Source organism: Odocoileus virginianus, chromosome 10 (genome assembly GCF_023699985.2).
Source record: "Odocoileus virginianus isolate 20LAN1187 ecotype Illinois chromosome 10, Ovbor_1.2, whole genome shotgun sequence".
Taxonomy (NCBI): Eukaryota; Metazoa; Chordata; class Mammalia; order Artiodactyla; family Cervidae; genus Odocoileus; species Odocoileus virginianus.
Genome location: NC_069683.1, coordinates 47478274 through 47504975, shown reverse-complemented (window position 1 = coordinate 47504975; position 26702 = coordinate 47478274). Strand labels below are relative to the sequence as shown.

Below are 26702 nucleotides of genomic sequence, written 5' to 3'. Positions count from 1 at the left end.
TCATGGTAGCAAGCAGCAGAGCTTGGATCCTAACCCAGCTCAGGAATGCCTCTACTAGGCCGCCTCTCCGGTGCCAAAGTCACAAAACCCCCAGGGTTTGGGGAGATCATCTCATCTGAGTCCTCCTCCCCAGTCTACCCAGAGACATGGCCATCTCTAGCTCACTGAGATGCCTGGGACTTCTGCCCTCGTCCTCTACAAGCGAGACCCACTGGTGGAAGTTCTTTCTATCAGATTAAATGGGGGCAGGGAGACCAATGTCCCCCGTGTCTAGCCAGGGATGACGGTGGGAGGCCTGCTGTTTCCTGGACTCTGTATAGTAAACCCTGAAGGGCTGACAGCTCTCCCTCAAGGCGCCCCCACACCCTCTCACCTCCAAAGTGCCCAAGTCAGCTCCTCTCATAGACTCTAGTTCATATACCTCTGAAAGCTGGTGTGATTAAACAAAGGGATCGTGGAGACAGGTTCTCAGAGCATCAATGCCCAGCCTCCCCTTCCCCAGCAGGTGCATGAGACGTCTGCTCGAGCCCCTGGTCTCTAGGGTCAGTGGTCCCTGGATGGGCCATCTGCATGGAGGCCGAGAGCAGGGCAGCTGGTCCCTCCAGGGATGGATTTCGGTGCAATTACACATGCCTCACTCCTGGGCTTAAAGGAGGGCACTAGAGAGCTAGAGAGGTAACGGGAAAGAAACCCAGGCCAGAAAAGACCAAAGCTGCTTGCTCTTTCTTAGTGGGGTGAGACTGGCCGCCGTCTGACCCCCTGCACACTCTCTAGCAGCCAGGACCACACGTGCTCGGAGGGTTCATTCCTCTCCTGGCCCAGCAGCCCGCAGCCCCCAGCGGCCCTTCACCCCCAGGCCAGCAGAGGTCAGGATAGCTCCATCTGCAATCAAACCAAGGCGGTGACCCTGGACTTGGAATTCAAGAAGCATTTCTCATAAGGCAGTCATTTGCTTTTAATGTTACTTCATTTAATATTTGTATTTCTTTTAAAGTTCACATTACATTTCATATGTATAAAAACACATGTAATACACAGAATGAAACAGTAAAAGAAACACCCATAAAGTAGCTTAAGAGCTGGCACTTTGTACACACTGCTACATTTGTCTCTATTTCCTCCAACCCACCCCCCTTGCCTTACTCCCAAAGGTAAACAGTACCCGGAACATAGATGTTTAATCATTCCTTGCTTTTCTTAAAAAAAAAAAAAGTTTAAAAATTAAGATACAATTCACATACCACAAAATTCATTTTAAAATGTACAATTCAATGAGGTTTAGTATATTCACAAAATTGTGCAACTATCATCTCTAAGAAACATTCACCATCCCAAAAGAAAGCTGGTACCCACTGGCAGTCATTTCTCATTTTCCCTTTCTCACAGTCCCTGACAATTACTAATCTATCTACTTTCTGTCTATGGATTTGCCTATTCTGGGTCTTTTATATAAACGTATCATGAAATACATAGCCTTTTGCATCTGGTTTCTTCACTTGGCATAAAGCTTTCAAGGTTCATCCATACTGTAGCATGTATCAGTACTTTTTATGGCTGAATAATATTCCATTGTATGGATATACATATATACACACACACACACACACACACATACATATATATATATCTTGCTCTTTTTAAAGAATATTTATCACTTACACAAATCTAAAGAATACATCAGTGGGGCTTCCTTGAGCTTTATAAACGTATCACTTTGTTTCATCTTCTGAGACTGCTTTTTTGCTGTTGTTCAACACTTCTAAGACTCATTCATAAACACAGTTCATTCATTTTTCAGTGTTATGTAACACTCCACTGTGCAGGTAAATATTATTGTGTATTGGTCCGTTCTATCAATAGAGTCCCCCCCAATTATGTGCTATTACAGTGTAGTTTTTAAATGTATTTTGAGTTTGTTGCCAAGCACACAAGGGCACTGTTTTTCAAATCTTTGACTACCACTTCCACAGGAAATATTTTTTACATTGGAACCCAGTACAAATATACATACATGCAAACCAGAAATAACAATATTGCTAAATAATACTTAGCCTTAAAAAGGATGATGCCCTCTGATATATTCTATTCTGTTTCTCTAAAAGAAAAAATGGCTAGGCCAATTAATGGCTAGACCCATAAATTAATTAGTGGGTCACTCCTCAGTTTGAAAAATTATATTCGATAAGCTTAGGAGTTAAGTCATTGGGTTGTACAAATTATCAACTTTATAGAAAATTTTCAAACTATTTTCCAAGTGACCGTCCCCACTTTAAAGTCCCACCACTGCATATGACTGTCCCTATTACTCCGCATCCTTATCAATACTTGCTATTACTAGACTGCTTAATTTCTGCCAATCTAGAGGTATAAACTATGGTCTCAATTGGATTCCTTAGAAACGGAGTCTAGCTTTTGATTGTTATTTGCCATGCCTGTTTCTTCATCAGTGATGGGCCTTCATGTCTTCTGCTCAGTTTTCCAGTGGGTTGACATCACTATTATTCACTTCTTATTCTGGATACTAAAGTTTTGTCACTAAGTATACTTGCCTTTTTACATTTTTATTGTCTCTCAATGAATACAATTTCTTAATTCCAATGTGACTGAATGCAATGATCTTTCTGTCTTGTTTAAAGATATTCCTTGTCACCCTGAGTCAGAAAGAATTTGCAGGACTTCCCTGGTGGTCCAGCAGTTAAGACTCTGCACTCTCTATGCAGGGGGCCAGGTTCCATCCTGGTCAAGGAACTAGATCCCACAGGCCGAAACTAAAGATTTCACACACGGCAACTAAAAGGTCCCACATGCTGAAACTGAAGATCCTTCACGCCGTAACTAAGCCTCAGTGCAGCCAAATAAATAAATCCTAAAAAAAAATTTTTTTCTTCTAAATATCTTAAAGTTTTGTCTTTTACATTTAAGTCTGTATTCCATCCAGAATGAATGTCTATGGAAGGCATGAGGTTGGGATCCAATTCTTGCTTTTTCCACCTGACAATCAGATGTCCTGGATAGCACCATCTGTCAGTATCTTCCCTCACGATGCGCATGGCCACTCTTGTCATGTATCTGGTTTCTTTTCGGGTGTGGGTCTGTTTCTGGCCTTTCTGTTTGGATCTATTGGTCAGTTTGTCTGTTCCTGCATCAAGATCACTGTTTCAGTTACTATAGCTTTATGGTAATCTTCCCAAGAGGTGGGAGAAGCCTTCTCTTCTTTTTCTCCTCTCTTCTCTGCCTCTCTTGCCTCTTCCTTCAGGAATGTCTCTGCTATTCTTGGTCTTCTGCTCTTATATATAAATTTTAGAATCAGTCTGTCAAATTCATTCAGACTGGTTGGGATTTTCATTGGAATCACAATTCACCTATTCCCTTGTGGCTCAGCTGGTAAAGAATCTGCCTGCGATGTAGGAGACCTGGGTTCAGTCCCTGTGTTGGGAAGATCCCCTGGAGAAGGGAAAGGCTACCCACTCCAGTATTCTGGCCTAGAGAATTCTATGGACTTCTCCTAGAGAAGTCCACGGAGTTGCAAAGAGTCAGACAAGACTGATCAACTTTCACTTCACTTCATAGAACGTGGGGACAATTAACATTTTTGTGATATTGAGTCCCCTATCTATAAGTCTTTTCATTTGTTTAGATCCTTTTCAATGCTTCTTTTTTTGGCTCTGCCACAGGGCATTGGAATTTTAGTTCCCTGACCAGGGATTGAACCCGTGCCCCCAGTGGAAGTGCAGAGTCTTAACCACTGGACTGGCAGGGAAGTCCTTCAGTGTATTTTACTAAAGTTTTATAAAGGATTTCATATAGGTCTTGAACACATCTTCTGTTAGATATATTGCTAGGTACCTTATTATTTTGTTGTTATTTAAAATACTATCTCTTGTGTTTTCTAATTTTTGCTGGTATGGAGAAAGATAATTGATTTGTATACATTGATCTTAAATCCAATAATCTTGCTAAACTCTCTTACTAATTTTAATAATTTACCTATGTAAATTATAGATATGTGGACATATCTATAAATGATACAAGACTGCTTCTTTTATTCTAATAGAATATACTGTTTATTTATATTTCCTGTCATACTGTACTGCTAGGACTTATAGGAAAATGTAGAATAAAATCAGTGATAAAAGAGATACACACATATAGTCTTACTACTAATTTTTTAATTTGTATGTTTATTTTTAATTTTCCCCCAACTTCACTGTGACATGACATTATAACATGGTTTAAGGTGTACAATTACACCATAAGGTTTGTTAATACTTCCATCACCTCACATGACTACCATTTGTTTGTGTGTGTCGAGACTGGATAACGAAAATGTGGTAAATGTATTTATGTGTGTGTGTGTGTGTGTGTGTGTGTGTGCGTGCTTACACTCTCAGTTGGGTCCCACTCTTTGCAACCCCATGGACTGTAGCCCACGAGGCTCCTCTGTCCATGGGATTTCCCAGGCACAAATACTGGAACAGACTGCCATTTCCTTCTCCAAGGCATCTTCCCGACCCAGAGACTGAACCTGCACCTCCTGCACGGCAGGCATCTCCTGCATTGGGATTTTATGTAGTTATAAAAAAGGACATTACTGATTTTAAATAGATTTCTTCTAACATTTTAGAAGCTCCCCTCTAATCCTGGTTTTCCAACATGTTTCTGTTTTACATTAACTATGAACGAGCACTCTACATCTATGTTTTTTAACCTTTAATCTATCAGTTAAATAAAGTGAATGTAATTATCTAACATTAAATCATCTTTGTATTTGTGGGATGAAACCAATGTATTTTAAATGCATTTATGTGCATGAGTGAGACTGGGCTGCAATTTTTATTTTATTGTATTGACCTTGCCTAGTTTTGGTATCATGGCAGTACTGGCCCAACAGAACAAGTATCTCCTCTCTTGCTATTCCCTGGAAGAGATTGCAGAAGATTGGAATAAATATGGTATAAATAAATAGTATGTTCTTTGAACTTTTGGTAAAACTAAACTATCAAATCACCTGACTTAGTATTTTGTCTATTCAATGAGTTAATTGTTATGACACTCTTAGGCTTCCCAGATGGTGCACTGGTAAAAGGATCTACCTAACAATGCAGGGGACACAGAAGACGCAGGTTCAATCTGGGTCGGGAAGATCCCCTGGAGAAGGAAATGGCAACCCACTCCAGTGCTCTTGCCTGGAGAATTCCACGGCCAGAGGAGGATGGTGGGCTACAGTCCAGGGGATTTGCAAAAGAATCAGACACACCTGAAGGGACTGAGCGTGCACACACACACCCACACAGACACACCCACACACTCACCACTCAAAATTTCTACCTTTTTCTTGATGGACTGCAGGCCACCAGGCTCCTCTGTCCATGGGATTTCCCAGCCAAGAATACCGGAGTGGGTTGCCATTTCCTCCTCCAGGGGAACTTCCCTGAATATAGTGAGTTATAATTTTTATAGAAATGTTCCCTTTTCTATTCAAATTTATTGCCATAATGTTGTTTGTAGTATTTTCTAGCTATCATTAGAAATCATTAATTTGTTGGATCTGAATTATGTTTTTTAACATTGTTAATTTTGTTTAGTTGTGATGACTCCCTTCTGTCTTGATTTGACTCACTAGAGATTTAACTGCTTTATTAGTCTTCTCAAAGAACCAACTCTTAATTTTGTTGATCCTCTTTACAGTGTTTTAAATTATTCTTAATTCTACTACCCTTATACATTCTTTGGGTTTATTCCACTGTTTTCTCTTTAGATTTGTCTTCTTTTATTGTATGTTTAGTTCATTAATGTTTAGCCTTTCTTGTTTTCTAATATTAGCATTTAAGACTATAACCTTCTAAGTGCCACTTTTGTTCCAAATATAAGCTTTGAAATGTGACTTTTTGATTATTGTTTAGTTCTTAGTATTTTAGACTTGTGCTATAATTTATCTGACCTGTGCATTAAGAAGCATTTTTTTAAATGTTCAAATGTATAGTGATTTTAAATTTACTTTTGTTACTAACTTCTAACTTAAGTGCACTGTGGTCAGAGAATGTGCTCTGTAGGATTCAGACATCCTGAAATTTATTGAGACTTGCTTTATGATCTAGTATATGGTTATTCACTTCAAAAACTATATTCCATGTATTAAATTACAAATTATTTTATTGTTGGGAAAAAAGTTCTATATGCCATTGCGTGTGTGCATGCTAAGTTGATTCAGTCGTGTCTGACTCTTTGTGACCCCATGGACTGTAGCCCACCAGGCTCCACTGTTTGTGAGATTATCCAGACAAGAATACTCAAGTGTGTTGCCATTCCCTTCTCCAGGGGATCTTCCCAACCCAGGAGCTGAACCCAGGTCTGTATTGTAGGCAGATTCTTTACTGTCTGAGCTCCCAGGAAAGCCCCTGTATGCCATTCAACAACCATATTGTTGAAATTTCTATATGTTTTCTCATATTTTGACTGTGTGACCAATTTGAGAAAGTTGCCTTAAAATCTACCACTGTGAGGAAGGATTTATAAACTTATCCCCAAATTTCTTATAATATTATAACAGTAAGTTTAAAATTGTTATATTGTCCTGTGAGTTGGCTCTTTTAGGATTACAAATGAATCCCTTCTTAAATTCAACTTTACTTTCTACTTTTCTTTATGCATTGTGTGTATCTTATCATCTTACAGTAAACAGCTAGATAAAAAAATTCAACCTGATTATTAACTGTCAAGTTTACTCCATTTAACTTTTCTGTGATTACTGACATATTTGGTCTGATTTCTACCACCTGTTTTTCCCCCCGCTTTTCTTATATGTGTTTCTCTTTTGATTTTTTTTTCTAATTTATTTTCTCCCTCTACTGCTTAAGAAATTATCCAAGTTATTTCTAGTCTTTTAGTAGTTACCTTTGGAATTTGACCATTTGTATTTTCTATAGACTGAATGTTTGTGTCCCCAAAATTCATGAGTTGAAACCTAACTCTCAATGAGACGGTATTTGGAGGTAGGCCTTTGGGAGGTAATTAGATCATGAGCTGGGGGAGCCCTCATGATGGGATTAGTGCTCTTTTATAAAAGAGACCCCACAGAACCCTCTTGCCCCTCTGCCATGTGAGGGGTCAATGAGGAGATGGCTGTCTATCAGCCAGGAAAAAGTGTCTGTCTATTCTCAGACACTGAATCTGCTGGCACCTGGATCTTGGACTTTCCAGCCTCCAGATCTATGAGAAATAAACATCTATTGTTTATAAGCCACCTAGCCTCTGAACAGACCAAAACAGTATTCAATTTCACAAAGATTTAATTTATTTTTTTGGTTGTGCCACATGGCTTGTGGGATCTTAGTTCCCCAACCAGGGATCGAATGTAGGCCCATGGCAGTGAAAGCACGGAGTATTATCCACTAGGCATGCATGCGTGCTCAGCTGCTTCAATCATGTCCGACTCCTTGCAACTCTATGGGCTGTATGTAGCCCACCAGGCTCCTCTGTCCATGGGATTCTCCAGACAAGAATACTAGAGTGGGTAACCATACCCTCCTCCAGGGGATCTTCCCAACTCAGGGATCCAACTCAGGTCTCCCACATTGCAGGTGGATTCTTTACCAGCTGAGCCACAGGGAAGCCCAAGAATACTGGAGTGGATAGCTTATCCCTTCTCCAGTGGATCTTCCCTATCCAGGAATCAAACTGGGGATTCCTGCATTGCAGGCAGATTCTTTACCAACTAAGCTGTCAGGGAAGCCAAAATGTGTAATAGTTAAAAGGTAAAATATTCTTGAAAAATACACTCCCTTCCTGACACATATGCTATTATTGTACAAAATTTCAGTTCTGTTCTTAATTATATGAAGTAGGTATTAGTGTTTGTATTTCTTGGAAAGAAACACTTGTCTATAGATTCACCTGTGTGTATAGTGGCCAGCCTTCAAGAGAGCCCCCAATACCTCCTGGCATCCACACCTCTGTACAGGCTCCTTTCACAGTGCACCAGGGCTAGTCTGGGTGACCAGTAAAAACAGGGCAGAATTGATATGCTACTTCCAGTATCAGATTATAAAAGGCACCACAGCTTTCTTTTCTTGCTTTCTCTCTCAAGGATTGCTTGCTCTAGGGAAAGTTACCTGCCATGTTTTAAGCATGCTCAGGCATCCCTGTGGAGAGGCTCACATGGCAAAGAACCGAGGAGCTCGGTTCAAAGGCCCACAAGGAAGTTAAGGCTCCCATGAACCACTAACCGAGCTTGATCATCCGGCCTTCACCGACCATCACCCTGGCGCCCGTTTGACTGCAAGCTCATCAAAGGCTCAGAGCACAACCACTCAAGCTCCACTCCTGACTGCTGACCCTCAGAAACTGTGTGAGACAGTAAACATCTGTTGTTTCAAGTGACTTTTATGTTGCGGCAGATAACTCATGGCATGTATTTACTAACCCCCTTGTTTATGATTCCTTTCGAATCTCGGGCATCCATCAAGCCATTTTCTTTATTCCTGGAGAACATCTTAGAATTTTCTTTAATGAAGACCTACTAGCTGTAAACTCACGTTTTTCTTTATCATCTCACCCTTCTGGGGGGCAGATCTAACATTGCCCAGTAATTCCAACCTTCTAGTATTCAAGCCTTTGTCTAATTCCCTCCCCTGAACAGGGGCAGCAGCTGGGACTGCTTCCAGCCAGCAGAGGGGTTATGAGGCAAGCAAGGCCCCTCCAGGGAAGAGGAAGGACAGAGGTCAAGGTCCCAGGCCACTAGTCATTGCCACAGCTCTCCACAGCTCCACCCAATTACCTCCATAGATGCTGAGATTCAAGGAAACCCCCCCACCCCAACACACACACATACACACTGAATTCCTAAACGGAGTTATACAATTCCAGGTTCTGCAAGGGATAAACAGGAGAACAAGACGGGGGGCAGTGTCTGGAAGCAGAGGACTCAAGATATTTCAGCAAATGTGAGGAGAGCTTCACAAGAGGCGGAGACTACACTTGAGGAGTAGCCAGCGTGGCAGGCACAGAAAAGGGAGCAGGGAATACGACAGGGCACCTGGGGGGTTTCCACGGAGGAGCTGACATTCCAGCTGAACCTTGAAAGCGGGATGGGACTCTGAGGGACTGGGGTAAGACAAGGGAAAAGGAAAGGCATTCTGGTAGAGGAAACGGCATGAGCAAAGGCAGTGAGATGGGAAAACGGGGATCACAAACAGTATTCAATTTCAAGTTCAGTTCAAGTTGCACCTCAAGGTACTTCATTCAGGAGTGGCCACCTAAAGTGGCTCCTCAGAAGGATTCTGAATGAGGGCAGGTAGATGTGAGGGCCTTCATCCATCTGTGATGTCTGCACAGCGCAGGAGGGGCCGTGACAGCCATCTGCCAAGTATTTGCCATTTTGAGAGTAAGATACCTTCCAAAACAGTGAATAATCGAGTTGTGTAAAGCATGAGAGTGTGGGTGGTGAGAATTCTGATAAGAGAGCTGGAGTCAGCCTCTAGAGGATCTTGCATGCCAGGCTAAAGAGTAAAGACCTGTCTTTGTATTCTAAAGAAAACACTTCTGATCAAGTTACAGTGAGCTGAAAGAAATACTGTTACAGATTTGGAAAGAGACCAACTCTCCTCCTTCAAGCTGCTGCCCAGGCCAGGACTACACCAGCCACACCTCAGCATAAGCCTCCTCGGGGGACCTCTTGGCCCCCACACTCATTTTTTAAAATCTCGCTGGTCCCTCTGGCACTGCCCCTGAGTCGAGTGGCCAAGGACGCAGACAGAGTGTGCCTGCACCGAGGAACTCTATCTCTTTCTCCTCTCCCTCCCACACAACTGCCCCCTCTTCGTCCTACACCACACATTCCTTTCTCCCAGAAAGGAGGCGAGGCTGCTCAGAGCTGGCGGAGGGGAGGGGGAGGTTAAGAGGTGGTAGGAGTGGTAAACCCCATTTCCAGGCCACAGAGTCTAAGCAGTAGATGAAATGGTAGAGGGGGATCTTTGGAAGACGAAAAAGCAAGGCAGAGCTGGATGGAGCTAGGAGAGGGGGTTCAGGAACATCACATTAGCCACCTGCACATATGAGATCATGGACCCCGTACCTGGGAAAGCCTGTGGACTTGGCCCCCTGGGATGGGGATCTGGCAAAGTCCTCACTTTTAGACGGAGGTGGGGAACCTCTGGAACTCTAGATCTTTCAGACTGTCCTCCCCATCTGGAAAACGGAACCAGCCACCTTGTGCTTCCTCTGAAGCATCTTCAGAGAAAGAATTCAGTTTCCACTCATTTTCCTGCTCCGTTCCACGCTCTCATTTATCTCGACACTGGTGAACAGCTGACACTTCCGGTGGCAACAGCCTGTCCATGTTAATTTCCCTCCCTGATCTCTCTGCCGTCTGCACAGTTGCTTTTCTGCATGTGCAGGAGACAGCAATCAGAAGAGTTTCTCTGGTGATTATCTTTCCATACTGAGTCACATAATTTCACATAATTGCCGGGTAAAAGCTGCTCAGAAAGAGAAGCCACGAGCTGATGATATAGCATCACGCTATATTATTTTTGCTTCCACGAAGCAGTGAGGTAGATCAGAATACCCAGTTCTATTGTGAAAATAACTCAGAAACAACCTCCTTTAAAATGCACAAGCTCCAAATTACAGGGAAACATTCTCATCTCATCCTCATCTCTGTCTCACTCAGCCCCCAAGGCCTCACTTCCCTTCCCTGGCATTCCACCTGCCTGCCTTCCCTAGGGTTCAGCCCATCAAAAATGTGCCCAGAGGGATCACCAAGGCCTGGGTCCTGGCAGGATCCCCAAAGAAAGATAAGGCCCCCTCCCTAGAAAGGACATGCCAGAAGGGGACCTTTATGGGATCACAGAATGCCTGGAAAAGTGAAAGTGTTAGTCGCTCAGTCGTGTCTGACTCTTTGTGACCCTATGGACTGTAGCCCACCAGGCTCCTCTGTCCATGGGATTTTCCAGGTAAGAATACTGGAGTGGGTTGCCATTCTCTTCTCCAGGGCAGCTTCCTGACCCAGGGATCGAACCTGGGTCTCCTGCATTGCAGGCGGATTCTTAACCATCTGGGCCACCAGGGAAGCCCTAAGAATACCTGGGCTCATTGTTGAGGCTAACTGGTTACCCTAGACTGTTATTGCATGCCAGAGGACAAGATTTAGCCTATGATATATCCAAATCTTTGGAACAAAGAAGTCTGTTTAAAGAAGATTTTGCTGTGTATAAATAGGATATAAGCACGATGTGAGGTATACCAGATGGACTTAGAACCACTGAATGCCAGTGAGTTGGAATGATTGAGATGAAAGCTCTTTATTTGAGGAATCTGAAGTGCCAACAGAGAAGTGATGTAGCCAATGCATCTACCCAGAACTCACACCCCCAGCTCCTGCCTGCAGCTCTGATATGCTGGCACTGGGCGCCGGGCAGGCCAGGGCTGGAGGAGAGGAGTACCATGAGCGAAACAAGCAGGCCGGGCAATGCCTGAGTGCGCTCCAGCAGCCTGGCTGGAGCCAGGAAAGAAGACAAGGCACCTACAGGAATGTGGTGACCGAGGCAGTGAGGAGGGAGGAGAAGCACTGACAGGCTCCTGGCTCCGCATTAGAAGATCATCTTTAGGGAATTCTTTGGCGGTCCAGTGGTTAGGACTCTGCACTTACACTGCAGGGGGCACGGGTTCAATTTCTGGTTGGGGAACTATGATCCCACATGCTGTGTGGCTTGTCCAAAAAGATAAAGACCGCCTTTGGCTGGTCAGATGTCAAGGGGGCCGTGCTGGCTTCTGGGAAGGTGCCTGATGGAACCACGTCCACAAAGCGTCTTCAGAAGGCTTGGGGGCCAATGCCTCACTCTCTCAACAGGAGGCAAAGAGATGATCAGAACAGTCCTTTCTGATTATTCTGCTGCGCTGTGTGAGTGAGTTGGTAAAGAATCTGCCTGCAATGCAGGAGACCTGGGTTCAATCCCTGAATCAGGAAGATCCCCTGATGAACCCACTCCAGTATTCTTGCCTGGAAAAATCCCACGGACAGAGGAGCCTGGAGGGCTACAGTAGATGGGGACGCAAAGAGTTGGACGTGAACTGTAGCATAGATCTGAATGATCTAAGGCCGGGCTAACGGCTGAAAGCAGAGACTAAAAATTATCACAGACAAACTGGTCTGATTTATAGGGGAAAAGATGGATGCTTTACATTCCTAAGACCTTAGTAAGTCTTACAGTTTGGGAGGAAAATATTATAGAAGGCAAGAAGTCTGATCTCTTTGGAGTCAGGGGCCTGGCTCCAGCAGCCCTTTCAAGCCTCCTTAGCATCTGTTTCTATGAAAGGGTCATGCACGCCCTCCATGAATGGTACCTTTGGTCCTCAATCATAAGTGCTCACAAATGAGGCTAGGGTATATGGTCAGTATAATCTGGTGGATGAGGCCCAACTCCCGGCCTGGCTTTGAGGTGCACTGTGCTTTTATGAGAATGTGGGTGACATAATGCCTCCAGGCCACACAGGCTGGAATATTGTCTTTGATCTTCTCGGGCACCCCTTCTGCCCCCCTGGTCTCCCCACTCCCCATCCCCGCTGAGGCAGCCAGGTGTCCTCTGCACTCAAGCAAAGCATCACTTCCACTCACATGCAGCTGCCCTTCTCTCTAAACTGCTCATCACCTTCTGCTTCCCAACTTAGATGCTTTGATTCAAAGCTCTCTTGGGATTTTATGTAAGGAGAAAAAGAAATCAAACTAAAGGACAGTCATCACCTATATGACTGCTGTCTGGAAGCACTCCTGAGGGTTTTTCGGGGTCCTTCCTGACTGAGCTCAGCACTCCTCTCCATCTTCTCTGTACCAAGCTGCTTTCAGGATGGGGAGTGTCTGTCCCTCACCTCATGTCCCAGGTAACAAGTGGCCTAGAACAGAGGTAGGGACCACACCATGGCCTCAAACCCCCACAGTGTGCCCTACACTCTTGGACCTTGAAGCTCTCAGAAATCAGCTATCACCAAGTTTCATCATCTGTTTTTGTAAAATGCAAGGTGATTCTTCTCTATCTTTGGCCCCTTTGGGAAGGTTCAAGGGGGCCTCTCTAGTGGTTCAGTGGTAAAAGAAGATCCCCTGGATGAGGAAGGGGCAACCTACTCCAGTATTCTTGCCTGGGAAATCCCATGGACAGAGGACCTCCATGGGGTCACAAAAGAGTCAGATGTGACTTAGCAACTAAACAGCAACAGAAGGCTCAAAACCCCCTTTCCTCATATAGCTGCAAGATACAGCTGCAGCTTTCTTGACCGTAGAAGCCTCCATACAATGCTTCCCACAGGCCCATCCACTTGAGGCAGAACTCGAGCCAATGGCATGAACCTCAGGGACATTGATGGCTGGAGCTCCTGCAGGTACACAAGCCCTGCCCCACTCAGACTGCATACTTCTGGAAGCAGAAGCCTGGACCACAGTGTGAAAGCAGATGTGGAACCAAGACAGGTTAGTCTTCTAGGTGAGTCGTCCAGCTGTGAGCTTGGCTGTAGGAATAAGCAAGGTGCTGGCGACTGGCAGTTTGGGAGTCAATGGGACCGAGCCCTTCTGGGAGCATTGGAATCATTCTATGGACTCTATAGAAGGAAAGGAGAATGCTGGGATGAGAAGCCCATAGTTACAGCCCAGTCTGGGGCCAGGATTGGATATAAGAAATGATAATAATCATGATAAACAGAATATTGGTCAGGTACTATTCTTACTATTTTAAATATTCATTCTCATTGAATCTTAAAAATAGCCTGAAAAATATATGTTACCATCAAACCTATTTTAAAGGGAAACAAACTGAGGCAGAGAAAGAATGGTCCCTTGATGGATGAGACCTGGATTCCATACTTGCGCCCAGCTCAGCCTGCCTCCCTGCTGAGGGAGGAAGGGTAATCTTCCTGCTGTGAGCCCAGGAATCCAGCGCCCCCAGCCCCACACCCCAGGGGAGGGTTCACACCCACTCAGGGACAAAGGCCACACCGGGCCACCTGCACTGCTGCTCGCAGAGGGCTCACGTCCCTGGCAGCTGCCACTCTAGTCCTTGCTGCTGTCCCAATCCGGTGGGCTTAGGCTGCAAGGCTCGGGCCCGGAGAGAATCAGATGAACTCTGTAAAGAGGGGACTCCTGCCTCTGGGTAATCATTTACCAACCAAGTCCTAGCGTCGCTGGCCTCATACGAACCCCTGAGAGAAAGACAGTGGGATTCACAGTGTCTGCCAGCTCACCCCCAAGAGAGAATTTCTATCCCCTTGTGGATAGAGAGTTGTTCACTGGAGAGGGTGTTTTTTTTGGTAAGAGAGTATGGAATTTGTGCAGCTGCTTAGGTCAGAGTTGACAGCATAGCATGGAGGGATCTGGAAGTTCAGCCAACCCCGCTGCCCACTTTCCAAGGCTATTATAAAAGTCAAATGAGGTAATATACGTGAAGGTCCTTTAAACTGTAAAGCTCTGTGATAACAATACCTAACAGCTATTAGGCATTCATGGCATGCCAAGTACTGTTCTAAGTGGTTTATATGTACTAATTCATTCAATCCTTACGGTAGTTCTAGGAAATGGCTCCATTTATGATTTTCCTCATTATACAGATGGAAAAACTGAAACCAGAAAGGATAAGCAACTTGTCTAAAGTCCTAGAGCCAGAAGGTAGCAGAGCCTGGATTTAGACCCAATCAATCTGGCTCCCAAGTACTTGCTCTGAATCTCTCCACCATCCTGCCTCTCTGCTACTCAGTGGCTTTGGGGTCTTGAACTAGTCACTCTACCTCTTGGAGTCTTTGCTTCTGAAACTGTAAAACAGGAATCTCAGGAGCTGTGAGGATTAGGTGAACTAGCCTCTGTGCATAAGCAGTTATCATTCGTCCACATCCATCCCTTTGGTATCTCCTTTTGGAGAGTAGACAGCTCCTCCCCAGCTCCAACCTTGAAGCTCTACTGGAGGCTGCCAATCACAGCCCCTCCCTTGGTGCTGAAAGGACTGGGTTTGAAACTTCAGTGTCCCTCACGGGTTGTCACACAGTCTGAAGCAATAGAAGAGGGTTCACAGCAGCCAAGGTGTGAGATGTGGGGGTGGGGGAATCTGGTGCGGAGAAGTCAGGCAGCATCTCACCAGGAAGGAGCTGGCAGGAAAGAGAAGCAGGGAGAAGAGATGGGGAGAGGGTCCCCGCCAGGTGTGCTCTGGCCGGCCCCACAGGCTCCCTGTCTTGCCTCAACCAGATGCATGGTTTGGATCATTTGCAAGGAAGGGGTATCATGTCACAGCAGGAAGTCTCTGACTGGTAAATAGCAAGTGCTTTTAAAGTATCAACTGCTGATACTATTAATATCATTATTCCCCCCTCCTTCCTCAGCTTCCGCCTTGATTTTCTAGCTTCTCTTGGGAAATGGGGAACAGAAACAGAGAACAGAGCTGGGGAAAGGCCCCAGTGGCCTCCTTTCACTTCCCTCCACCCCTGGAAGGCTCCAGCGTCCTCACAACAGGAACGGGGACAGGCCTCGATCCACAGCAGAAGCAGGCAGACCCGGGCTCAACAGAATCCAAAGGCCTCCGGGGGCCACTGCCCTCTTCTTCCTCCAGAAAAACAGGCTGCATTACCCAGGGCCGCCGACAGGAGGCGTGAGGCGCGCAGATCTGCCTGTCGCAGCTGAGGCGGGTGACGTAGCCTCCCAACCCCAAGTGCGGGAGCCCCCACCCAGAGACCCAGAAGCTAGACAGAGGACGTGAGACAGAAAAGGAAAGAAATCCCAGAGAAGAGAAGCTGACCAGGGGAGGGGGCCCAAAGAGAAGTGCAAGAGGGGCAGGCAAAGTGAAAAGGAAGAGGCTCCGGAATAGAATGGAGGCTGGCCAATAAGAGGAGCAACATAAGATACGACGGTAGGATGGCATCCCGGACTCAATGGACAAGAACTTGAGCAAACTCCAGGAGATAGTGAAGGACAGGGAAGCCTGGCGTGCTGCAGTCCATGGGGTCACAGAGTCAGACACGACTTAGCGACTGAACAACAAAGAAAAGGCGCTCCTGATGGAAACCGAACAAGGGATGGACTAGGTGGCAAAGCAAGAAGAGGCTGGAGACTACTGAGAAAAGAAATCTACTTTGGAGAAACATCAAGCAAGGCTCCACGCTGTCTTCCTCCCCATGAGCCCCCAGCTGGGCCTCCATCCTTGGCTCCCCCCGAGCCTTCACCAGGCCCTGCCTGCCCCAGTCACACCAGTGCTCCGAAGAGCAGTGAAAGGAAAATGTGCCCGGGCGTGGTGTGGAGAGAAGGGTCAACAGACAGCTGCAACTCCTGGGAGAAGCCAGTTCACATCCCACTCTGCCTGCAGGGCGGCTGCCCCACAGGAGACACAGGGTCTCTGCTGTCCCAGCAGCCTGCTGGGCAGCGGCCAGGGGCCTGAGGCTTAGCCCTGGTGGAGCTCAGGTGCCCCACCCCGCGGTCAGCACGCCTAGTCTTCTTCCTAACCCAGAGGCCTCACAGGAGAAGCCACTGCCTCCCGCAAGGGGCCCCTTCAGGGTGTCTCCCTAGGAGGCCTGGGCTCTTGAGACTCCCGGGGTTGCAGGGGGCTGGTGGGGGAAGCGAACTTCTGCAAGACTGGGATGCTGTGTCCAGGACGCCCTGGTCCTCCTGCCTCCTGGGTTTAAGGGAGATTGGAGTAAGGTCTATCGGACCAGAGACTCTGTCCTTCAGCCTCAGACCCTCGAGTGTAACTGTGGCTGTCGTAAGACAAAGGGGGACCAACCGTGTTATGTATGATCCACCCACCCTGGTCCCTGCCCATGATGGCTGAGGGGATGATCACAATGATGGTGGTGATGCCTCTAACACCAAATATCTGTAAGATGCCTGACTTACCAAACAACTTCACAAGCATCAGCTCAAAGGATCATCACAGCTGCAGGAGATGTTGGATATCAGGGCCATTTTACAGACTTGAGAAGGTGAGGCTCAGAGTTACATCACTTGTCCAAGGCCCCACAGCTAACAATGGCACAGCTGGCATCGGCCCCTAATTCTGTGGATGCCGCATGCTAGGTTTTTTCCACTCTTCCTTGCTGCCTCCCTGGCAAATGCAGCAATGCATGGGCGATAGGGAAATAAAAATGCTGACCTTGACTTGAGACCAAGCAGGGCTCATTGGATGGAAGTGGTCTGACCCAGTCCAGGGGAGAAAAAACAGGACAAGAGAATAACCCAGGTAAAATTCAACAGCTTTAACATTGACACCAATGATGTCATTTTCTTCCCCTTTCATGGTTTCCCGACCAGCTCTGTTCTGTCCACTATGACTGACGTGAAGGCTGGGACCCCAGAGCTCCTTAGGAGGCGGGAGGGCTGGTTCATCCGTCAGCCATCACTGGACCCCAGCTGTTCACATGTCTTCCTATCACTCACTCTCAGCTGAGCTTCACACCAGCATGGGCTGTCTTCTTTCCCTCCCAAGCCTCCCCTCAGTACCTGCTGGGCACCCTGCTGCTCTCTGCCCAGCAGAACATCTGCATCTATGCGGGAAGCAAGACAGTATCCCAGACGGGTTGTAGGAGGTCCTGGCCATTGGAACCAGGCTCACAGGGCATGCCAACAGAACTACCAGCCCAGCAACTGACAGCCTTTCAGAGCAGGTTGCCACTGCAGAACCCACTCCCATTTTTTTTTTTTTTTCCTGGTCTGGCTCAAAATTAGATTGAGGTGTAGAATTGAAATAAAGACGATCCCTACTCAAAAATATATCCATACCCACAACATTATCCCAAGGAGAGGGTTCTTATTTCCACCAAATGTTTTGTTTGAAAGGTAAATACTTCCAATCCTAACAGTTATTTACATCTTGGCCCAAGTTATTGAATTAGATTGATTTCCAAACAGCTAAGACCTGCCTGCATTTAGGTGGAGAAATTGGTAGAGAAAAGGAGGATAATTTTGGAACGAGGAATAATTTTGGAAAGAATGGTATAATTATTCTTCCAGGAACCAAATTAACAACACGTACGGATGGCCTCCTGTTGTCCAGGACCTCAGTCATCACTGGGGGAGCTGCAGCAACAGAGTCCCTGCCTCGTGGAGCTTATAGTCTCACTGAGCTCCCAGGGTTTGCTCCCCACCTCCAGAACACCACGTCCTATCTGTGGCAAAGTCCTAGCCGTGCCTACTCCTGCAGGATCTCTGTAAGTTCTCTTCCACTGCTCGCTGTAGTTCAGACCCTCATCCCTGCTCCCCTGGGCTGCTGTGGTGCCTTACGTAATACGGTAGTGCCTACGTGCTCAGTTGCTCAGTTGTGTCCGACTCTTTGTGACCCCGTGGCCTGTAGCCCACCAGGATCCTCTGTCCATGGGATTCTCCAGGCAAGAATACTGGAGTGGGTTGCCATGCCCTCCTCCAAGGGATCTTCCTGACCCAGGTTTCAAACACACATCTCTTAGGTCTCCTCTATTGGCAGGAGGATTCTTTACCACTAGCGCCACCTGGGAAGCCCAACACTGTAGTAGCTGCACCTATCTTTCACTCTCTCCCTATAATCTGTCTTGGACATTAATTGGACTGATTTAATACACCTAACGTGTATGCTAATCACTTCTCTATCAAACTCAAGTGTATTCACGGTGTTTCCATACCCTACTTACTTTTTAAAAAATCAAAACTTTTAAGCCTGGCATATATACCTCTATATCTTTTCTACCCTTCTAGTGTTTCCTCCCAGTACTTTCAGCTAAGATGATCTACTTCCATCCCCCACCACAGGTGTATCGAGCTCCAAGCCACTGAGTATTCTCTTCCCTCCACTGAGCACGGCCTTCCCTTCCCTGTGTAGTCCAGTTCTCAATCCTGCATCTTAGGATCACATGGAGAGCTTCTGCATAATAATAATGGGGATCAACTAAGTCCCACCAAGTTCTAAACTCTGGAGGTGTGACCAAGGCATCAGTCACTTTTAGAATCCCTCAGTCATTCTAGGGCTTCCCCAGTGGCTCAGTGGTAAAGAATCCGCCTGCAATGCAGGAGACTTGGGTTTGGTCCCTGCATCGGGCAGAGCCCCCCTAGGAGGGCATGTCTCCCCACTCCAGTATTCTTGCCTGGAGAATCCCATGGACTGAGGAGGCTGGCAGGCAACAGTCCACAGGGTCACAAGGAGTTGGACACGACTGAAATGGCTGAGCATGCAACACACGCACTCGTTCCAGTGTGCAGCCGAGGCTGATAAACGCTGTCCTTGTCCAACTGCCACTCCAGCCCATGGACGGAACTGCAGGCTTCTTTCTCCAGACTCAAAGAGCACCTGTGATCTGTCATTAGCACTGACTTGCCACACAACACATTCTGGTTTACGCTCTCTTTTTAACAAGGTTCTCCTGGCTGGAAGGTCTCTGTTACCCCATGACTTGTAAGAGCTGGGGTGGTGCAGACAGCCGCTGAGTGCTGCTGACAGACTGATGTTTGTCTTGAGGAGGAGAAAGAGCACAGCTCCTATTGCCAGGCTTTGGAACTGTGCAGAAGTGGGGGTGCAGAAAGGGACTGGAAGCCTAGCCCTCCCTGTCAGTATCATCAGGGATAAATCATGCTGATGGTACAACACACCCTTGATTTGGTGTGGTGAAAATCACACGTTACCTCTGTGATCTTCCTCCGCCAAACCCGTAAGCCAAGAAAAACATCAAAGTCCCCACTGAAGGGTATATCTACAATATATCTGACCAGTCCTCCTCAAAACTCTTAAGGTCATCAAAAACCAGGCAAGTCTAAGAAAGGGTCACAGCCAAGAAGAGCCTGAGCAGACATAACTAAATGGAATGTGGTTATCTGAATGGGATTCTGGAATAGAAAAAGGACATTAGGGGAAAACTAAAGCAATCTGAATAAAGATGGTCTTTACTTACTATATCAACATTATTTCACCAATTGTAACAAATATACCACACTAAGACAGTAATCAGGAAAACTGCAGGAGGGTTGTATTGGAATTCTCTGTACTAGCTGTTCAGTTTTTCTATAAATCTAAAATTTTTCTTTAAAAAGTCTATTAAAAAACAATTTAAGAAATTTTTAATCCCATTAAAAAAAAAACAGAACAGCTCCCCAACCCCATCAAGCCCATGTCTGGTCACCTTCCTGGCAAGCAGCTTGGAGCCCTATGCCCTGCTGGTGATGTCCGATGCTTCTGTAACAGGGGCTGGGCTTCTACGGTTCAGAACCACAGAGCCAAAAACCCAGCAACAGCTTCTAAAGCTGCCTTTTAAAACAAGTGCTTTGGGTCCAACTACAGGTCATGGATGGATCTGTGGGCTTCAGAGGAAAATGCAACGTCTTCCCTTGATTTGCATGTTAAATTCTCATCAAATAAGCATTAAACATCAAGCATTCTGTTTAATAGCATCAAAATTAACTACAAAGTTCCAGAGAAGGGCTGGAGAGCATGGAGAAGTCAAAGCCTGGGACAGAGGAGACAGCAGAGAGCGGTGACATTATAACAGGCTGAGGGGCTCCCGGTGGCTGTAGTCGCTTCACTGAATTCCTGCACTGCCCTGAGGCGGCTGGACTGCGGACAAGCAAGCCAGGGGTCTCTGGCCCAGATCGCTGCAGCTGACACCCACCAGGGTGGCCCCTTCTTCCCATCAGGCCTGACAGGGTCTCCTTGAGAAGCCCCACCTCTGGGTCTGCCCCACCATCCTTCCTTCATGGAGGAGGGCACCCCCCCGCCAACAGCTGGGAGGCTGCGGGGTGGGCCTACTGGTCTCCATGACGCAGAGTTCTTCCCAGTCCTCAAGCCCAGGCCCAATCCAGCCCAGCTGCACAAGGGGGAGTGAGAGGGACAGAACCCCTTCATCAAGCACAGAGAACTTACTGTTTGAACAAGGAGGCACCTTTGTCTTTAATGTGGAATTACTTCTGAGGAAAAGGAAAAGAACTGACCACAAAAAGAAATAAAGCCCTCTCTTAGAAGCAACACACCAGACTCACAAATCACAAACACAGGCCTGGTTTCTAAAAAGACTCCCTTGGAAAGACCCCAAGCTGGCCCACCAGCAGGGTCGCAGGGCCTTGCTGCTACCCCCAGCCCCCCATCACCGCCGAATATGACAGTCTTGGCAGCGCCAGGCCAGCCGTCACCCGTGGCTTCCCCTGACAGCCCCCAGAGGCGGGGACACAGGGCAGCATTGTGCGGCTGACCCCGCCACAGGCCCAGGACACGAGCTGTCTGGAGCCAGGGGGCGGGACCAGGCCTGCCACCTGCCAGCCTGGGGCCCACGCCTATGCCCCCAGGGGGACCTCAGTCCAGTTCCAGGGAGTCAGAATGGTGGGCCGCGGTGCACAGAAGCCCTAGGCCAGGGCCCTGGGCAGGCTTGGGCGGGTATGAGTGAGTGAGTGAGTCAGGCCAGCCATGGGATCCCCTCCCCACGCCTGCTGACAAAGGACCATTCAGGAGAGGCCAGACAAACAGTCCCAGCAGCAGAAACAGAAACTCAGAGCAGCTGCCAGGACCAGAGGCCCAGGGGCCAGGCCCATGAGACCCTGCCCACAGGCAGACCGCAGTACGAGGCAGCTTGACTGGCCCCTTCCGCTCTCTCTGCCCAACAGCCCATTGCTTGAAAGCACAGCTCTGGGTGGGCAGTTGAGCCCATAGGGCACTCTGTGCTCACGCTGACTTGCCTGGTGGTGGAAATGACATGGGATGATCCCTGACCTACGGACCCGTATACTCGGAAACACACTGAACCTGGTCACTTGCCTGCGTGGAGGTTTACCTTACTTGTTTGTCTCAGCTTCAGGAAACATACTGTCTCCTCCTTCCTGTTATATGCCTCATTGCCCCAGTCCCCACAGAGCCAAGGCCCACGCCTCTCTCCAGGGTCCCCCATTAGACTATGAGCTCCGTAGAAGGGAGGCACCTTCTAGGCATTCTCTGAATCTCCAACACTTTGCAGAGTGGCTGCTCAGTTAATGCCGATGACTGAAGGATCAGACGTTCGGCACCATTATCCTTTTAAGTCAAATCCAAGCTAAGCTCAAAACAACTCGAGGATCTGTGTGGAATTTTAGAGGAATTTTTAAACTTTCTCAGTGCTCCCCTCCCCCCATTTCCTGCTGCCCACTCTCCAGGTCTCCATCAAATCCCAGTCACCAAAACACTACGATGAATCAGCTTCCCTGCATTGCCTTCGATCCTTAAGCACTTCCCAGACCTCCTGAGCTGTGCGCAGTCCCTCAGTCTTGTCCGACTCTGCGGGCGCATGGACTGTAGCCCGCCAGGCTCCTCTGCCCACGGAATTTTCCAGGCAAGAATACTGCAGTGGGTTGCCATGGCCTCCTCCAGGAGGTCTTCCCAACACAGGGATTGAATCTGCATCTCTCGCATCTCCTGAATTAGTAAGAGGATTCTTCACCACTAGTGCCACCTGGGAAGCCCTCCCCCCCCCCCCACCCAGACCTCCAATGAGGTCAAATTCCTAGTTTTCAAGCTCTACCAAAGGAACAGACGGACTAAGATGTCACATAGGCAAAAAGCATGTCCACTTTAGGTGTGTGTGGTGTGCAGCTGGGGATAAGTGATAGGCAGGAGACAGCTTGGAGGGGCAAGTGGGCTTTCAACATGTTCTGGTGGGTGAGGACTTTCTCCCATATATGTTCAATTCACAGATGCTCACTGGGCTTCATGTCTGACACCATGCACCACCCTGTCTGGGGAAAAAATGGACCTTGCCTTTAAAGAAGCAGGAGGGGGTGTGGGGAGTAGGCATGGACAAAAGTAGCTAAGTCCTCTAAGGGAAAAAGCAACAGAGTATTTCAGGGGTACCAGGAAAAGGAATGTTTGTCTGTTTACTAAGAAATGTGCAGACTCTTTGCAATCGCATGGACTGTAGTTTACCAGGCTCCTCTGTCCATGGAATTTTCTAGGCAAGAGTACTGGAGTGGGTTGCCATTTCCTTCTCCAGGGGATCTCCTGGACCGGTGGATCGAACCCAGGTCTCCCACATTGCAGGCAGGCGCTTTACCCTCTGAGCTACCAGGGAAGCCAGGCGCTTTACCCTCTGAGCTACCAGGGAAGCCCTTACTAAGAAATAGGAAAAGCTATCTTAAAGAATGAGCACTGGAGAGGGGCCTCAAAGGACACTGTAACAATAATGAGTGCTAAGTCTCTTCAGTTGTGTCCAACCCTCTGAGACCCTACGGACTACTATAGCCTCAACCAGGCTCCTCTGTCCATTGGGTTCTCCCGGCAAGAATACTGGAGTGGGTAGCCATTTCTTTCTCCAGGGGACCTTCCTGACCCAGGCATCGAACCCTCATCTCTTATGTCTCCTACACTGGTAGATGGGTTCTTAACCACTAGCACCGCCTGAGAAGTCCTAAAAAATTGAAAGAAATTCTAATAATAATAACAATATGTCATTATTATTGTTATTATTATTATTATAGCAGTTAATATCTAGCAAGCGTGTTCTATACGCTAGGCACAAAGAAGCACTTGACATAACTTAGCCCTTCTCAATCCTCAGGCCCATTTGACAGATAAGGAAACTGAGGCTTAGAAGAGTTAAGCAAACTAGGAAGTGTCAGCAGCCCGATTAGACCCCAAGTCTGTGCGTCTCCAAAGGCAACCATCCCCCGCTCTGCAGGCCGAAGTAAGGGTTCATTCCTGCTAGGGCCTGAGCAGAGGCAGAGGCGAAGTCCAAGGCTCGGGATGATCACATGGAGAAGGTGCCTGGTGCAATAGCTGCGGCCAGGACCCAGAGAGCTTCAAGGGCCAGTGCCAGGCACCTGTCCTCACCAACAGGCATGGAGAGGTTGGAATACTGGCCCACAGGATCAGTGGTAATTAACAGCATGAGGGCTGAGAAAGTGGAAGGAGAGACAGCCCATCACCATGGTCTGGGTGAGAGACTGCAGCTGGGCGAGGTGAGAGGGTGCAGGGAACCCGTGAGCTCACGCCTGAGTGTCAGGTACGGATATTATGCATGAGTGAGAAGGGGAGAGAGACTGCAAGTGTGAGCCACACATGAGCGAGTGCGGGGGCCCTGCTTGTTGAAGAAGGAAGTTAGGGGGTCCTTCTGGGTGGGAGGTGGGGTGAGGTCAGCTGGGGAGAAAGGGAGGGACTGGGCAGAAGCGCTCAGAGGAATGAAACCATCATCTCAGAGGGCTCTGGGTCCTGGAAAGCCCACAGGACCTGGCATAGGAGAGGGACTCAGTTAACAACTGTTAAAGGGATGTACGTGTGACCTTAAGACCTTGCTTCTGGTCCCCTCCCGAGGACTGGCTTTGCCCTCCAGCCACGTGAGGGTCACTGTCATTTTAACTAGCTCCTCCCTCATCTCTGGCCCCAAATCAGAGCTTCTGAGCTGCAGCAGCCACATTCCCACAGCCGCAGCCTGGTCCCCTGGGCCCCTGGGCCCCAGCCCCCCTCCCGAGCCTCCGGCTCCCCCGGCATCTTTGTAACAAGTGTGTTCCTGTGTGGGCTCCAGGCTGACTTCATACTTTCCAGGTCAGAGTCTCCCCTCCCCCTTCCCATTCCAGGGCGGAGAAGATGCTGCCAAATGGGATCCAAGGTTTTGTCTCGGCCAGAGATATTCTGCGTCTCATCAGAGACAGACAGCCCTGACCAGTGCCTCCTGTCACGCTCTCCGGCTGCCCCAAGGCTGTCTGTCCAGAGGATTCATAGGCCCAAGTGAATCTGGCCTCGTCCCTCCAGAGACCACATCTCCCAAGGCTCCACCAGGCCCCGGCTGTCATCCTGACAAAACAGACCAAGAGGACATGGTGTCCAGGAGGGGCCAGGGGCTGCAGCCTGGGAGAAAAGAACTCGGTCTCGGATTCTTGAGCATTTCCTGTCTCACAGGGTGAAAGGGGAGCCTTCTCAGGGGTGACCAGAGACCAGCCCCTTTCCTGCTCTGCTCAGCTACAACCCTGTGTTATAAAATTATAAGCACAGTCTGGCACCTGGAGAGAAAAGGGATCTTTTTCAAGACTGTATAATCTACGAAAACTGGGAGGAAAACAAATGCCTTAGAAATCATGAAATCTGACCCCTCTACTGGCAGATGAGAAAACAGAGGTCTAAAATCCTGGAGGCTTTGGGGTTCGATCTGTGGTCAGGGAACTGAGATCTAGCATGCTGCGTGGTGTGGCCAAAACTAAAAAAATAAAATAAAATCATGGAGGCTTTCGGGTTCTATCTGTGGTCGGGGAACTAAGATCCAGCATGCTGCGTGGTGTGGCCAAAAACTAAAAAAATAATAAAATCGTGGAGGCTTTCAGTTGCTGGAGATCAGTCTAAGCCATTCCTGACTATCACCAGAAACCCAGTTTGCATCTAAAAGGGATATCTGTGATATGAACGCACTTTCCCTTGGAGCACAGCCAGGACTACACCTGGGTCTGCACCCCCAGGCTCACCTCCTTTATGTGGCAGGCAGGGGAAGAGCCTCTCAGAACTGGTCTGCATCCTCAGGTGTTCAGGCAGAAGCTGGTGAGTGATTTGTTAGATAGTGAGTCCTGGGGGCTGCCTGGCACAGTCTGCCATCCAGATGGCTGCCAGCGAGGTCCGACAGGGCCAGGCTCTGACTTACGGGGATCTGATGCTCTGGCTTCTCTATGGCTGCGGGGAGTTTCCAGGGTCTAGAGAACTGCTTCTGCTCCCTCCTCTCCTGGCCACATTCTTCAAGAAAACAGAATGAAGCAGGCTCCCCATCCACTAAGGCACCCACACTTTGAAAGGGACATGGTAGTCCCCAGATGATTGCTGGCAACAAAGGAAAAAAGGCAAGTGATGTGCAACAAATCCTGGCTGAAGAGTCAGAGGCCTCAGCCACAGTGGAGTGCGTGACCTCCGAGCCTCAGTTTTCCCATTTGCATGATGTCCCAACTGGATATCCCCCTTCCGGCTCTGAGTAATCTAGGATTCTGAGGTCAGGGACTGTGTCTTCCTCATGATCCTGGCAATGAACACATAGTAGGTACTTAAAGCAATTCACTGAATAATTGAATGAAGTGGGGCCCAAGTCAGTCCAAAGATCACAAGGTGGCCAGAAAGGAGACCCTGGCCTCCAGAGTCTACCACCAGACCCGGAGAGAAGCTACATGTCTTGGGAAAGCTCTAGCAATCCAGGAGCCCTTGGCAAACTGGCTTCCTGACCAAGACACACAGATGTGCTTGCAGGAGCCAAGGAGAAAGCAGGAAAGTGTCCCTGGGGGATAGAGGGCAGCCTGGACACTCCTTCCCCACCCACCATCACCCTACCATACTTTCTAAATACACCTGGCTCCTCTCTTGCCTGCTCCTCCTCCTCCCAACCCTCCTCCAGGCTTTGTCTCCTCTCCCTGCCCTCCCTGCTCTCCTAACACAGTCACACCTTTCCTCCTTCCTTTGAAGAGGCTCAGAGCCTCAGCTTGTCTTGGAGCTGCCTGATCCCTTGTTAGGCAGGAGCCTCAGGGGCAGAACTGAGGTTCCTAGGAGGGGCCAGGAGCCTCAGGCTTTCTTAGGGTCCAGGCAGGTAGGAAGCAGTGTGGAGAGATTTAAATTCTGGTTCATGCCCAGCCTCTTGCATCTAGCACGAAGGAGAGGGGCTCCCCTTTGAGGGAGTCTGGAAGTGCATCTCCCCCCATCTTCTGCAGAGTTCTCAGGGCAATGTTTCCTCCTAGCCTTTTTGAGCCTTCCCCTACACGCTCCTCACAGGGCTGGATGAAGCAGGAAACCGCGCTCTCTCCTCCAGCG

General features: G+C 48.0%; 1 protein-coding gene across 4 annotated transcripts in view; it reads right to left on the bottom strand.

Annotated features, from left to right (window-relative positions):
* FXYD6 (FXYD domain containing ion transport regulator 6) overlaps positions 1–26702 on the bottom strand; it is a 34697-nt gene that overhangs the window by 6244 nt on the left and 1751 nt on the right. The window contains exon 1 of one of the 4 annotated variants that reach the window (XM_070473523.1): positions 25385–25514. The exons of 2 other annotated variants lie outside the window; for them this stretch is intronic. In XM_070473523.1, the coding sequence (XP_070329624.1) occupies positions 25385–25433 (49 nt within the window). In that variant the 5' untranslated portion in view covers positions 25434–25514. Of the gene's footprint in view, positions 1–25384; positions 25515–26702 lie in introns of those variants that run through there. One more of the 4 variants, XM_020886723.2, reaches the window with a different exon arrangement.